The sequence below is a fragment of the Sinocyclocheilus grahami genome, unplaced genomic scaffold (genome assembly GCF_001515645.1).
Source record: "Sinocyclocheilus grahami isolate Dianchi unplaced genomic scaffold, SAMN03320097.WGS_v1.1 scaffold198.1, whole genome shotgun sequence".
Classification (NCBI taxonomy): domain Eukaryota; kingdom Metazoa; phylum Chordata; class Actinopteri; order Cypriniformes; family Cyprinidae; genus Sinocyclocheilus; species Sinocyclocheilus grahami.
This window is the reverse complement of record NW_015505377.1, coordinates 104962-117846: the sequence shown is the minus strand read 5'-3', so window position 1 is coordinate 117846 and position 12885 is coordinate 104962. Positions and strand designations below refer to the sequence as shown.

The 12885-nt window shown below is 41.9% G+C and overlaps 1 protein-coding gene across 1 annotated transcript; it reads left to right on the top strand.

Annotated features, from left to right (window-relative positions):
• The first annotated feature begins 510 nt into the window (after nucleotides 1-510).
• LOC107595193 (transmembrane protein 150A-like) lies at nucleotides 511-8260 on the top strand. The gene is made up of 5 exons (XM_016285537.1): nucleotides 511-797; nucleotides 1361-1433; nucleotides 4577-4783; nucleotides 6812-6989; nucleotides 7857-8260. Exons 1-5 carry the CDS (start codon nucleotides 700-702, stop codon nucleotides 8054-8056), a joined length of 756 nt encoding a protein of 251 aa, XP_016141023.1. The 5' UTR covers nucleotides 511-699; the 3' UTR covers nucleotides 8057-8260.
• The last annotated feature ends 4625 nt before the right edge of the window (nucleotides 8261-12885 follow it).

Below are 12885 nucleotides of genomic sequence, written 5' to 3'. Positions count from 1 at the left end.
AGTCAACATACAGCATTTGAGCTGATCTGGTTGATTGCCAGAGCAGGTAGATTCAGGTGTTGTCTCAGAGATTCATTATCTTCAGTTATCGCCTGTTCTTCTAGATCTTACCAAACATCATTTGAATGTATTTTTCTCACCCTCTCTTTATACGAACAATTAACCAAATGTTATATTCATTTTAAAATATGAGTTTATTTGCAAAGTCCTGAAGGAACGTTCTGAAGCATGTGTTCATTAATAATAAACACCTAATAAACGTCATTTTAGTTCTGTCATTTCTCAGATCTTTTGTTCAGAATCTCTTAAGAGTTCAAAAATGTTTGGGGTCAGGCAGATGTTTTAATGTTATTGAAAGAAGTCTCTTCTGCTCACCGAGGTTGCATTTATTTGGTCAAAAATAATGTGAAAATGTGAAATGTTATTAGAATTTGAAACAGTTAACATCTCTGTTAAACTGTAATTCATTGCTGTGATCAATAGAATTTTTACTGAAGCCATATGGCGTTATTTTAATGAGAAATGCTGGCCTCTGCTGGACATGAGAGGAGAGGAGGAGCATCAGATCAGACCTCATGTGTTCCTCTCTCACTGTATCTGAAAACACAGCACCAGACACTGACAGAAAACACTTGCTGTCATGTGTTGATCTGTGAGGTTTTACACTGAATGAAGATGAGTGGAGTTTGATCTGATGCAATGATTCAGAGAAGCTCTTCAGGACGAGGGAAAATGTCTCTGTGGTTTCTGCTTCCCATCAGTTTGCCTGTGTTCACACTGCCTGGAATCTGGATCATGTGAGTATTTATTAAGAGTGTATGTTAATCTGGCGATTTCAGTTCAATAAAACTTTGAATGCATTTAATTACAGAAGATGTGATTATTTTACTAAGAGTAAAGTACCTATTTCTGTTGCAGTGTTATTTTAGTATCAATTACATTTTTTTTAATTCATTATTTTTTAAATATGCTATATATATATATATATGAAGAATTCAGAAGCAAAACCCTCTAAATGCGAACATGGAGATTTAACATGCTTAATTGTCATTAAAAAATGTCACAATGCAATATATATATATATACAAGTTGTCGATTTTATTTGAAGAAATTATTGAATTCCAGTAGCTATTTTTATAAGCTGTGCATAACTTGGTTAATTGTTATGAAAATGTCACAACGCAAACAAAATGGTAAAAAGTGTTCTTAAAATAGGCTTTATTTCATTCATGCAAAATATGTGATTTTAAATGTTTTTCTAATGGTTTTAGTGTGAAATGTGACTTTGATCAAATGTTCCTTTTTTTTATAAATGAATGAGTTAAACGTGTGTTAATGATACACATCTTGTGTGTTAAAGCATTGATTTTATCCCAGTGAAACAAAGCCACACATTCTCCTCTGATGACTGTAACAATGAAACCATTGATCGTGTAATGTTACAAACATGAGTGATCAAAACCCTTCAAAACAGCAAAAAAATCCCCAAAAGTTGAGCTGCTGAATATTACAGTATATTCACACACAGCTAACTACATTTGCCATAAAATGTCCAAATTTAATTTGCACAAAATCTCACTGCAAATGCAGACATGCAAGAAAGAATTGAAAAGGGTTTGCAGTTTATAGAGTTTAAAAGTGTCAGTAAAAATGAGCATATGCAGGTTTTCTCAGTATGTATTTCTGTAAAACAGATGCTGCAGGTGACATACAGTACTCTCGTTAGTGTGTTATATTTCAGCACTTCTGAGTCCTACACTTACTGTGAATATAGCACTTCAGTACGTCAGAGAGCACAGAGTTGGTATTGTGTTTGTGTTTGTGGTTGTCGAGGCCTGTCAGACGGTGTAAAGTCGTTTTTCTGGTTAGTCAACATACAGCATTTGAGCTGATCTGGTTGATTGCCAGAGCAGGTAGATTCAGGTGTTGTCTCAGAGATTCATTATCTTCAGTTATCGCCTGTTCTTCTAGATCTTACCAAACATCATTTGAATGTATTTTTCTCACCCTCTCTTTATACGAACAATTAACCAAATGTTATATTCATTTTAAAATATGAGTTTATTTGCAAAGTCCTGAAGGAACGTTCTGAAGCATGTGTTCATTAATAATAAACACCTAATAAACGTCATTTTAGTTCTGTCATTTCTCAGATCTTTTGTTCAGAATCTCTTAAGAGTTCAAAAATGTTTGGGGTCAGGCAGATGTTTTAATGTTATTGAAAGAAGTCTCTTCTGCTCACCGAGGCTGCATTTATTTGGTCAAAAATAATGTGAAAATGTGAAATGTTATTAGAATTTGAAACAGTTAACATCTCTGTTAAACTCTAATTCATTGCTGTGATCAATAGAATTTTTACTGAAGCCATATGGCGTTATTTTAATGAGAAATGCTGGCCTCTGCTGGACATGAGAGGAGAGGAGGAGCATCAGATCAGACCTCATGTGTTCCTCTCTCACTGTATCTGAACACACAGCACCAGACACTGACAGAAAACACTTGCTGTCATGTGTTGATCTGTGAGGTTTTACACTGAATGAAGATGAGTGGAGTTTGATCTGATGCAATGATTCAGAGAAGCTCTTCAGGACGAGGGAAAATGTCTCTGTGGTTTCTGCTTCCCATCAGTTTGCCTGTGTTCACACTGCCTGGAATCTGGATCATGTGAGTATTTATTAAGAGTGTATGTTAATCTGGCGATTTCAGTTCAATAAAACTTTGAATGCATTTAATTACAGAAGATGTGATTATTTTACTAAGAGTAAAGTACCTATTTCTGTTGCAGTGTTATTTTAGTATCATTGATATACTAGTTTTGTTTATATTTTAAATTAGATCATTTATATTTTCTGTTTTCATTTTAGTTAGTTTTTTTAATATTAGTTTATTTATGTTTTTCTCTATTCATTTGTGTGTTACAGTGACTGTGATCGTTCTGTTTGTGTGTTACAGTGACTGTGATCGGTCTGTTTGTGTGTTACAGTGACTGTGATCGTTCTGTTTGTGTGTTACAGTGACTGTGATCGCTCTGTTTCATGTGTTACAGTGACTGATCGCTCTGTTTGTGTTACAGTGACTGTGATCGTTCTGTTTGTGTGTTACAGTGACTGTGATCGTTCTGTTTGTGGGTTACAGTGACTGTGATCGTTCTGTTTGTGGGTTACAGTGACTGTGATCGTTCTGTTTGTGGGTTACAGTGACTGTGATCGTTCTGTTTGTGGGTTACAGTGACTGTGATCGTTCTGTTTGTGGGTTACAGTGACTGTGATCGTTCTGTTTGTGGGTTACAGTGACTGTGATCGTTCTGTTTGTGGGTTACAGTGACTGTGATCGTTCTGTTTGTGGGTTACAGTGACTGTGATCGTTCTGTTTGTGGGTTACAGTGACTGTGATCGTTCTGTTTGTGGGTTACAGTGACTGTGATCGTTCTGTTTGTGGGTTACAGTGACTGTGATCGTTCTGTTTGTGGGTTACAGTGACTGTGATCGTTCTGTTTGTGGGTTACAGTGACTGTGATCGTTCTGTTTGTGGGTTACAGTGACTGTGATCGTTCTGTTTGTGGGTTACAGTGACTGTGATCGTTCTGTTTGTGGGTTACAGTGACTGTGATCGTTCTGTTTGTGGGTTACAGTGACTGTGATCGTTCTGTTTGTGGGTTACAGTGACTGTGATCGTTCTGTTTGTGGGTTACAGTGACTGTGATCGTTCTGTTTGTGGGTTACAGTGACTGTGATCGTTCTGTTTGTGGGTTACAGTGACTGTGATCGTTCTGTTTGTGGGTTACAGTGACTGTGATCGTTCTGTTTGTGGGTTACAGTGACTGTGATCGTTCTGTTTGTGGGTTACAGTGACTGTGATCGTTCTGTTTGTGGGTTACAGTGACTGTGATCGTTCTGTTTGTGGGTTACAGTGACTGTGATCGTTCTGTTTGTGGGTTACAGTGACTGTGATCGTTCTGTTTGTGGGTTACAGTGACTGTGATCGTTCTGTTTGTGGGTTACAGTGACTGTGATCGTTCTGTTTGTGGGTTACAGTGACTGTGATCGTTCTGTTTGTGGGTTACAGTGACTGTGATCGTTCTGTTTGTGGGTTACAGTGACTGTGATCGTTCTGTTTGTGGGTTACAGTGACTGTGATCGTTCTGTTTGTGGGTTACAGTGACTGTGATCGTTCTGTTTGTGGGTTACAGTGACTGTGATCGTTCTGTTTGTGGGTTACAGTGACTGTGATCGTTCTGTTTGTGGGTTACAGTGACTGTGATCGTTCTGTTTGTGGGTTACAGTGACTGTGATCGTTCTGTTTGTGGGTTACAGTGACTGTGATCGTTCTGTTTGTGGGTTACAGTGACTGTGATCGTTCTGTTTGTGGGTTACAGTGACTGTGATCGTTCTGTTTGTGGGTTACAGTGACTGTGATCGTTCTGTTTGTGGGTTACAGTGACTGTGATCGTTCTGTTTGTGGGTTACAGTGACTGTGATCGTTCTGTTTGTGGGTTACAGTGACTGTGATCGTTCTGTTTGTGGGTTACAGTGACTGTGATCGTTCTGTTTGTGGGTTACAGTGACTGTGATCGTTCTGTTTGTGGGTTACAGTGACTGTGATCGTTCTGTTTGTGTGTTACAGTGACTGTGATCATTCTGTTTTGTGTATTACAGTGATTGTGATTGGTCTGCTACGTTACGCTCAACTCATCCATAAGCACAGCAACAGTGTGTTGAACATCGAGGGTCTGTTTGCCGGATGGCTCTGTGCTGCAGGACTCATGATTGTGGGAAACTTCCAAGTAAGAAAACAAGAACAAAGCAGCAATTCTCTTTTCTCTTTTTGAGAATTTCTCCATAGACACATTATTATATTTTAATAAATAATATAGATTATTTGTTATTTTAATACACTACTTTCACCAAGGTTCAATATTTTGAAACGTATTTTGCTGGATTATGATGTTTTTAACTCCTTTAGGGCTCTCTTTTTAAATTTGGTTGATACATATGAAAATAAATCTCCAGAATAGTTGATTTGGTAGAATGTTCTGGAACATCTTAAGTGCTGCTCTTCGTCCAGGCGTCTCCTCCAGATCTCTGCCTGCCCCTTTCAAATTTTATCAACATAAGAACAAACATGATTTGTTTTTCCTCATTCATTGAGACTTCTTTCCTGCTGCTATAGTTGATTAGAGCTTTGAATAAGCCCATAAATGTGTGTTTTTCTTTGCTTCAACAGGTATTATGAAATATTATTATCAGCATGATCAGATAAACACAGCTCACTGCACAGCGTCTCTCCTGTGCACGTCCGCTGATTGTGTGTTATTGTATAAGTGTGAAATCAAAGGCATTCGGCCGTTTGATGTGTGTCCGTCTGCGTGTCCTGCAGTGATGGAGGTGTGTGCAGATGTGTTTTAACTAAGCTGTGAAAGTGGTTAGAGATCCGGGAAAGAAACTCAAGGGCTTCAGGTTCAAACCCAGCAAGGGTTGCTCTGTAAACCATCACCAGGAACAAAACACTAAACCTCAAGTTAATCAAGTGCAGTGGTTCTCTTTTTGACTGTAATGCCCTCCAGTGACAAAGACGATATTCAAAGATATTTCTGAGACTTCTGCTGCGCAATTATCTTTTTATTTGTAGAAACGTCTCGGTTACATTTGTAACTCTTGTTCCCTGAAGGAGGGAACGGAGACGTCACGTCGGTGACCAATCTCGCCAGAGAGACCAATCCACTTCGAGTGTAACCTCCTTTGGATAAGCCCTCATCGTGATTCTCAAATCACCCCTGATCCCACCGGAAGCAGCAGAAAAACCATACATAAAGAGATGGCGGGGGTGGGGGTGAAAACTTTTGAACAGAATGAAGATGTGTACATTTTTATTATTTTGCCTAAGTATCATATTTTTTCATTTAGCCCTTCAGAAGCTACAGAAGGTACTTACATGTTTCCCAGAAGACAAAATAAGTAAAATTTACCCTGATCTTTCACATTCAAAAGTTCTCTTAATGCATGGTTTTTCCTTCTGGAGCGTCAGTGAGCGTTTTGAACCTTCTGTAATAGTTGCATATGAGTCCCTCAGTTGTCCTCGGTGTGAAAAGATGTATCTCAAAATCATACAGTCATTGTTGGAAAGGGTTCAAATACACAAAAATGCTGGAAAACCAAAGAATTTGTGGGACCTTAAGGATTTTTCTGAAGAACAGCAGGCAGTTTAACTGTTCAGGACAAACAAGGGAGTCATGAACAACTATCACTAAACAAAAAAACACAGCTGTGGATCATTCAGCTAACAACACAATATTAAGAATCAGAACTTTTGAACAGGGTCATTTTTATAAATTCAACTATTATGTTCTCTTGTGGACTATATGTAAACATCTGTTATGTGAAATATCTTATTCGGGTCAGTACTAAATAAACAATAACATGCATTTTGTATGATCCCTCTTACTTTGGTGAAATAATTAGCATTTTGCAGATTCTGCAAGGTGTGTGTATGTTTTACATCTTGATTTTTAGCCAAGCTAATTTTAAAGCTTGTTTTTCTTTGTTTTAAATCATGTTGCAAAGATGGAAGTGAGAACCAGTGCTCTAAATGATACAAATGGGCCAGTAGCTTTTTTTTAAAGTACACTTTTGTACCTTATTTACTACTAAAGGGTGCATATTATTACCTTAAAGGTAAGTATTATAACCTAAACTGTACATATTAGTACCTTTGAATAAAGTTACCGTCCCAGTGCCAGATTTTGTGCCTTTTTTCCGAGAGTGAAGTGGGATTGAAACTGTAACTTGTGTTGACTCTGTGCTGTTTTCTGCAGGTGGACCATGCTAAAGTCCTTCATTATGTGGGCGCGGGTCTGGCCTTCCCTGGCAGTCTGCTGTTTGTGTGCGTGCAGACGCTGCTTTCGTACCGCGCAGCCGAGACGCAGAGAGACTTCCAGACGGCTCATCTGCGGCTGACGCTCACCGCGCTGGCCTTCACCACCCTCATACTCAATATCCTCTACATGCAGTGCTCATTAAGTCATAAAACTGCTCCATATGGCCATAAACGCTCACTGTAAAAAACAAATAGCTGAGACTTAAACTTAAAAAAATAAGGCAGACTTTTGAGTTCTCTCAACAATAGTTTTTTAGTTCTGCTCAGTAAAGATACTGAGCTTGTTTAGCCAACGTAAATTTGTTTGTTCACGCAATGCTGTTTGTCCTATTTTGCTAATAGAAAAATTCTTGTCACAGCAACTGAAACAACAATTTACTGTCATTGAGGTCATTCATTTTTTTCTGTTACCTGGAAGATAAAAAGAATGTGTAAAAAGTCACCACATTATCAGATATATGTTTGTTTACGAATGACAAACGATAATGGATAACTTAGTCTAATAAGTAGACAATGTTGTATTTTTTTGTAAAACAACTTTTAAGAGTAAGATAACATAAGTGATTGAACATACTCTAGACACACAAACCTCAAGACAGTGGCAATCAACAAATGTTAAAAAGATGAGCTCTTTATATCACAGCGCAACAAATAGCTAACAATAATGACGAAACAACAACTAAAAGGTTTAAATGAAGTAGGCAAACAGCAAAGCTATAATCCTATAACAGTAACTGCATAATTTCTCTCAAAGCCTTAACATTGCAACAATATGAAATTCTTTGTTCAGACAACTGTGTTTTGACTAGTTGGGACAACATTTGGGGTCATTTTGTTGGTCTGACAAGGGTTTTTATGTAGTTTCAAGAAAATAGCATTTTTTAGTATTTGAGACTGGACAGGTTTCGTAAACTGGAAAATGTGCAGTTGCATTTTTTTTTTTACAGTGCTGTGCAGTTGTTCCTTAACGCTGTGTCCTGCAGGCGGTGTGTTTTTCATTCAGGAGAGTTTTGTTCTCCAGCACGCGGCTGCTATATTGGAGTGGATGTTTGCCATCATCGTGCTGCTGTTTTACAGCTCCTTCTCGCTCGAGTTTGGCTCCATCTCTTCAGAAACACTCACCGCTCTGATGACGAGACGAGCCGGCGCGTCTGAGGACAGACACAGACTAGAGAAAGTCTAGACAAACGTCTGACGTGTGAACATCAGCCTAAACAGAACATGAGGATTAACGTGCAACCTGCTGGAAAAACCTTTACAACCTTTATCTGCGTTACAGACAATCTGAATTTAAGAATGTAGAAGAATTGTCAAATTCTTTGTTAAAGGAACACGCCACTATTTTTGAAAATAGGCTCATTTTCCAGCTCCCCTAGAGTTAAACAGTTGAGTTTTACCGTTTTTGAATCCATTCAGCCGATCTCCGGGTCTGGCGGTAGCACTTTTAGCTTAGCTTAGCATAGATCATTGAATCTGATTAGACCGTTAGCATCTCGCTCAAAAATGACCAAAGAGTTTCTATATTTTTCCTATTTAGAACTTGACTCTTCTGTAGTTACATCGTGTACTAAGACCGACGGAAAATGAAAAGTTGTGATTTTCTAGGCCGATATGGCTAGGAACTATACTCTCATTCCGGCGTAATATATCATATAACATATCCGGCAATGATATTACGCAGCGCCTGAAAATAGGCTAACTTCCGTCAACATAACCAACGTGACCACCTGCTAGCACAGGGAGCGTGCTGGGGCCTATTTTCAGGCGCTGCGTAATATCATCACTCGATGATACTCACACACACTTGCGCACTCGCGCGCACACACACACACACACACACACACTCACTCACACACACACACACACACACTCTCACACACACACACACACACTTATGCGCACACACACACACACACATACACACACACATACACTCGCGCGCGCGCACACACACACACACTTACGCGCACACACACTTACACATGCACACACACACACTCACGCACAAACACACACACACACACACACACACTCACACACGCGCACACACACACTCCGTGGGCTGGAATGAGAGTATAGTTCCTAGCCATATCGGCCTAGAAAATTGCAACTTTTAATTTTCCGTCGGTCTTAGTACACGATGTAACTACAGAAGAGTCAAGTTCTAAATAGGAAAAATATAGAAACTCTTTGGTCATTTTTGAGCGAGATGCTAACGGTCTAATCAGATTCAATGATCTATGCTAAGCTAAGCTAAAAGTGCTACCGCCAGACCCGGAGATCGGCTGAATGGATTCGAAAACGGTAAAACTCAACTGTTTAACTCTAGGGGAGCTGGAAAATGAGCCTATTTTCAAAAATAGTGGCGTGTTCCTTTAAGATTAACAGAGAATGCCTTGATGCCCTTTTAGGAGCAAAACATGAAATGCCATGTTTATGACTGTCTGGGAGTAAAAAATTAATAACTGTAAATACATAATTACGGAAGGGCTATTTTGCGAAAAATGTGATTTCTCAAAACGAATGTGCACTTTAGTGTGGTCATTCATATATTGGCACCTCTATTGGCAATATTTGCATATTTCTGTCTGGATTAAGATGAACTCGAGTTCAAGTGCCTAATAATTCAGTGTCTTGATATTCAGTTAACAAGTGTTCTTGAATCAGTCACTGTCTGTTATCAAGAAAACCATGTGTGAGTTTTAATTATATTACAATTACATTTTATTGTTTGCACTGTACTGTCAATATATGTACCACTTTTCTACGGTAAGAAAGTTGTGTAATATTTTACTGGTTTATCTTCATGTCCACACAGCAAATATATCAGATTTATGACCTGCTGCTTCTTTACTGTTTATCTATTAAAATAGTTGAATCTGTTTTAGTATTTGAAGGAAGACAAGTCAAACAACGCGGTGATTAAATAATGATTGTGTAAAAACATGTACGAGTGTGTGTGTGTGAATGTGCTTGTGCATGAGTGCGTGTGTGTGTGTGTCTGTGCGTGTGTGTGAGTGTGTGTGTGTGTGTGTGTGTGTCTGTGTGTGTGTGTGAGTGAGTGTGTGTGTGTGTGTGTGTGTGTGTGTGACTGTGCATGTGTGAGCGTGTGTGTCTGTGCGTGTGTGTGAGTGAGTGTGTGTGTGTGTGTGTGTGTGTGTGTGACTGTGCATGTGTGAGCGTGTGTGTCTGTGCGTGTGTGTGAGTGAGTGTGTGTGTGTGTGTGTGTGTGTGTGTGACTGTGCATGTGTGAGCGTGTGTGTCTGTGCGTGTGTGTGAGTGAGTGTGTGTGTGTGTGTGTGTGTGTGTGTGACTGTGCATGTGTGAGCGTGTGTGTCTGTGCGTGTGTGTGAGTGAGTGTGTGTGTGTGTGTGTGTGTGTGTGTGACTGTGCATGTGTGAGCGTGTGTGTCTGTGCGTGTGTGTGAGTGAGTGTGTGTGTGTGTGTGTGTGTGTGTGTGACTGTGCATGTGTGAGCGTGTGTGTCTGTGCGTGTGTGTGAGTGAGTGTGTGTGTGTGTGTGTGTGTGTGTGTGACTGTGCATGTGTGAGCGTGTGTGTCTGTGCGTGTGTGTGAGTGAGTGTGTGTGTGTGTGTGTGTGTGTGTGTGACTGTGCATGTGTGAGCGTGTGTGTCTGTGCGTGTGTGTGAGTGAGTGTGTGTGTGTGTGTGTGTGTGTGTGTGACTGTGCATGTGTGAGCGTGTGTGTCTGTGCGTGTGTGTGAGTGAGTGTGTGTGTGTGTGTGTGTGTGTGTGTGACTGTGCATGTGTGAGCGTGTGTGTCTGTGCGTGTGTGTGAGTGAGTGTGTGTGTGTGTGTGTGTGTGTGTGTGACTGTGCATGTGTGAGCGTGTGTGTCTGTGCGTGTGTGTGAGTGAGTGTGTGTGTGTGTGTGTGTGTGTGTGTGACTGTGCATGTGTGAGCGTGTGTGTCTGTGCGTGTGTGTGAGTGAGTGTGTGTGTGTGTGTGTGTGTGTGTGTGACTGTGCATGTGTGAGCGTGTGTGTCTGTGCGTGTGTGTGAGTGAGTGTGTGTGTGTGTGTGTGTGTGTGTGTGACTGTGCATGTGTGAGCGTGTGTGTCTGTGCGTGTGTGTGAGTGAGTGTGTGTGTGTGTGTGTGTGTGTGTGTGACTGTGCATGTGTGAGCGTGTGTGTCTGTGCGTGTGTGTGAGTGAGTGTGTGTGTGTGTGTGTGTGTGTGTGTGACTGTGCATGTGTGAGCGTGTGTGTCTGTGCGTGTGTGTGAGTGAGTGTGTGTGTGTGTGTGTGTGTGTGTGTGACTGTGCATGTGTGAGCGTGTGTGTCTGTGCGTGTGTGTGAGTGAGTGTGTGTGTGTGTGTGTGTGTGTGTGTGACTGTGCATGTGTGAGCGTGTGTGTCTGTGCGTGTGTGTGAGTGAGTGTGTGTGTGTGTGTGTGTGTGTGTGTGACTGTGCATGTGTGAGCGTGTGTGTCTGTGCGTGTGTGTGAGTGAGTGTGTGTGTGTGTGTGTGTGTGTGTGTGACTGTGCATGTGTGAGCGTGTGTGTCTGTGCGTGTGTGTGAGTGAGTGTGTGTGTGTGTGTGTGTGTGTGTGTGACTGTGCATGTGTGAGCGTGTGTGTCTGTGCGTGTGTGTGAGTGAGTGTGTGTGTGTGTGTGTGTGTGTGTGTGACTGTGCATGTGTGAGCGTGTGTGTCTGTGCGTGTGTGTGAGTGAGTGTGTGTGTGTGTGTGTGTGTGTGTGTGACTGTGCATGTGTGAGCGTGTGTGTCTGTGCGTGTGTGTGAGTGAGTGTGTGTGTGTGTGTGTGTGTGTGTGTGACTGTGCATGTGTGAGCGTGTGTGTCTGTGCGTGTGTGTGAGTGAGTGTGTGTGTGTGTGTGTGTGTGTGTGTGACTGTGCATGTGTGAGCGTGTGTGTCTGTGCGTGTGTGTGAGTGAGTGTGTGTGTGTGTGTGTGTGTGTGTGTGACTGTGCATGTGTGAGCGTGTGTGTCTGTGCGTGTGTGTGAGTGAGTGTGTGTGTGTGTGTGTGTGTGTGTGTGACTGTGCATGTGTGAGCGTGTGTGTCTGTGCGTGTGTGTGAGTGAGTGTGTGTGTGTGTGTGTGTGTGTGTGTGACTGTGCATGTGTGAGCGTGTGTGTCTGTGCGTGTGTGTGAGTGAGTGTGTGTGTGTGTGTGTGTGTGTGTGTGACTGTGCATGTGTGAGCGTGTGTGTCTGTGCGTGTGTGTGAGTGAGTGTGTGTGTGTGTGTGTGTGTGTGTGTGACTGTGCATGTGTGAGCGTGTGTGTCTGTGCGTGTGTGTGAGTGAGTGTGTGTGTGTGTGTGTGTGTGTGTGTGACTGTGCATGTGTGAGCGTGTGTGTCTGTGCGTGTGTGTGAGTGAGTGTGTGTGTGTGTGTGTGTGTGTGTGTGACTGTGCATGTGTGAGCGTGTGTGTCTGTGCGTGTGTGTGAGTGAGTGTGTGTGTGTGTGTGTGTGTGTGTGTGACTGTGCATGTGTGAGCGTGTGTGTCTGTGCGTGTGTGTGAGTGAGTGTGTGTGTGTGTGTGTGTGTGTGTGTGACTGTGCATGTGTGAGCGTGTGTGTCTGTGCGTGTGTGTGAGTGAGTGTGTGTGTGTGTGTGTGTGTGTGTGTGACTGTGCATGTGTGAGCGTGTGTGTCTGTGCGTGTGTGTGACTGTGCGTGTGTGAGCGTGTGTGTCTGTGCGTGTGTGCGAGTGAGTGTGTGTGTGTATGTGTGCGTGCGTGTGAGTGAGTGAGTGAGTGTCTGTGAATGTGCTTGTGCATGAGTGCGTGTGTGTGTGGGTGTGTGTGTGTGTGTGACTGTGCGTGTGTGAGCGTGTGTGTCTGTGCGTGTGTGCGAGTGAGTGTGTGTGTGTATGTGTGCGTGCGTGTGAGTGAGTGAGTGAGTGTCTGTGAATGTGCTTGTGCATGAGTGCGTGTGTGTGTGGGTGTGTGTGTGTGTGTGACTGTGCGTGTGTGAGCGTGTGTGTGTGTGTGCGTGCGTGTGAGTGTGTGAGCGTGTGTGTGTGTGCGAGTGTG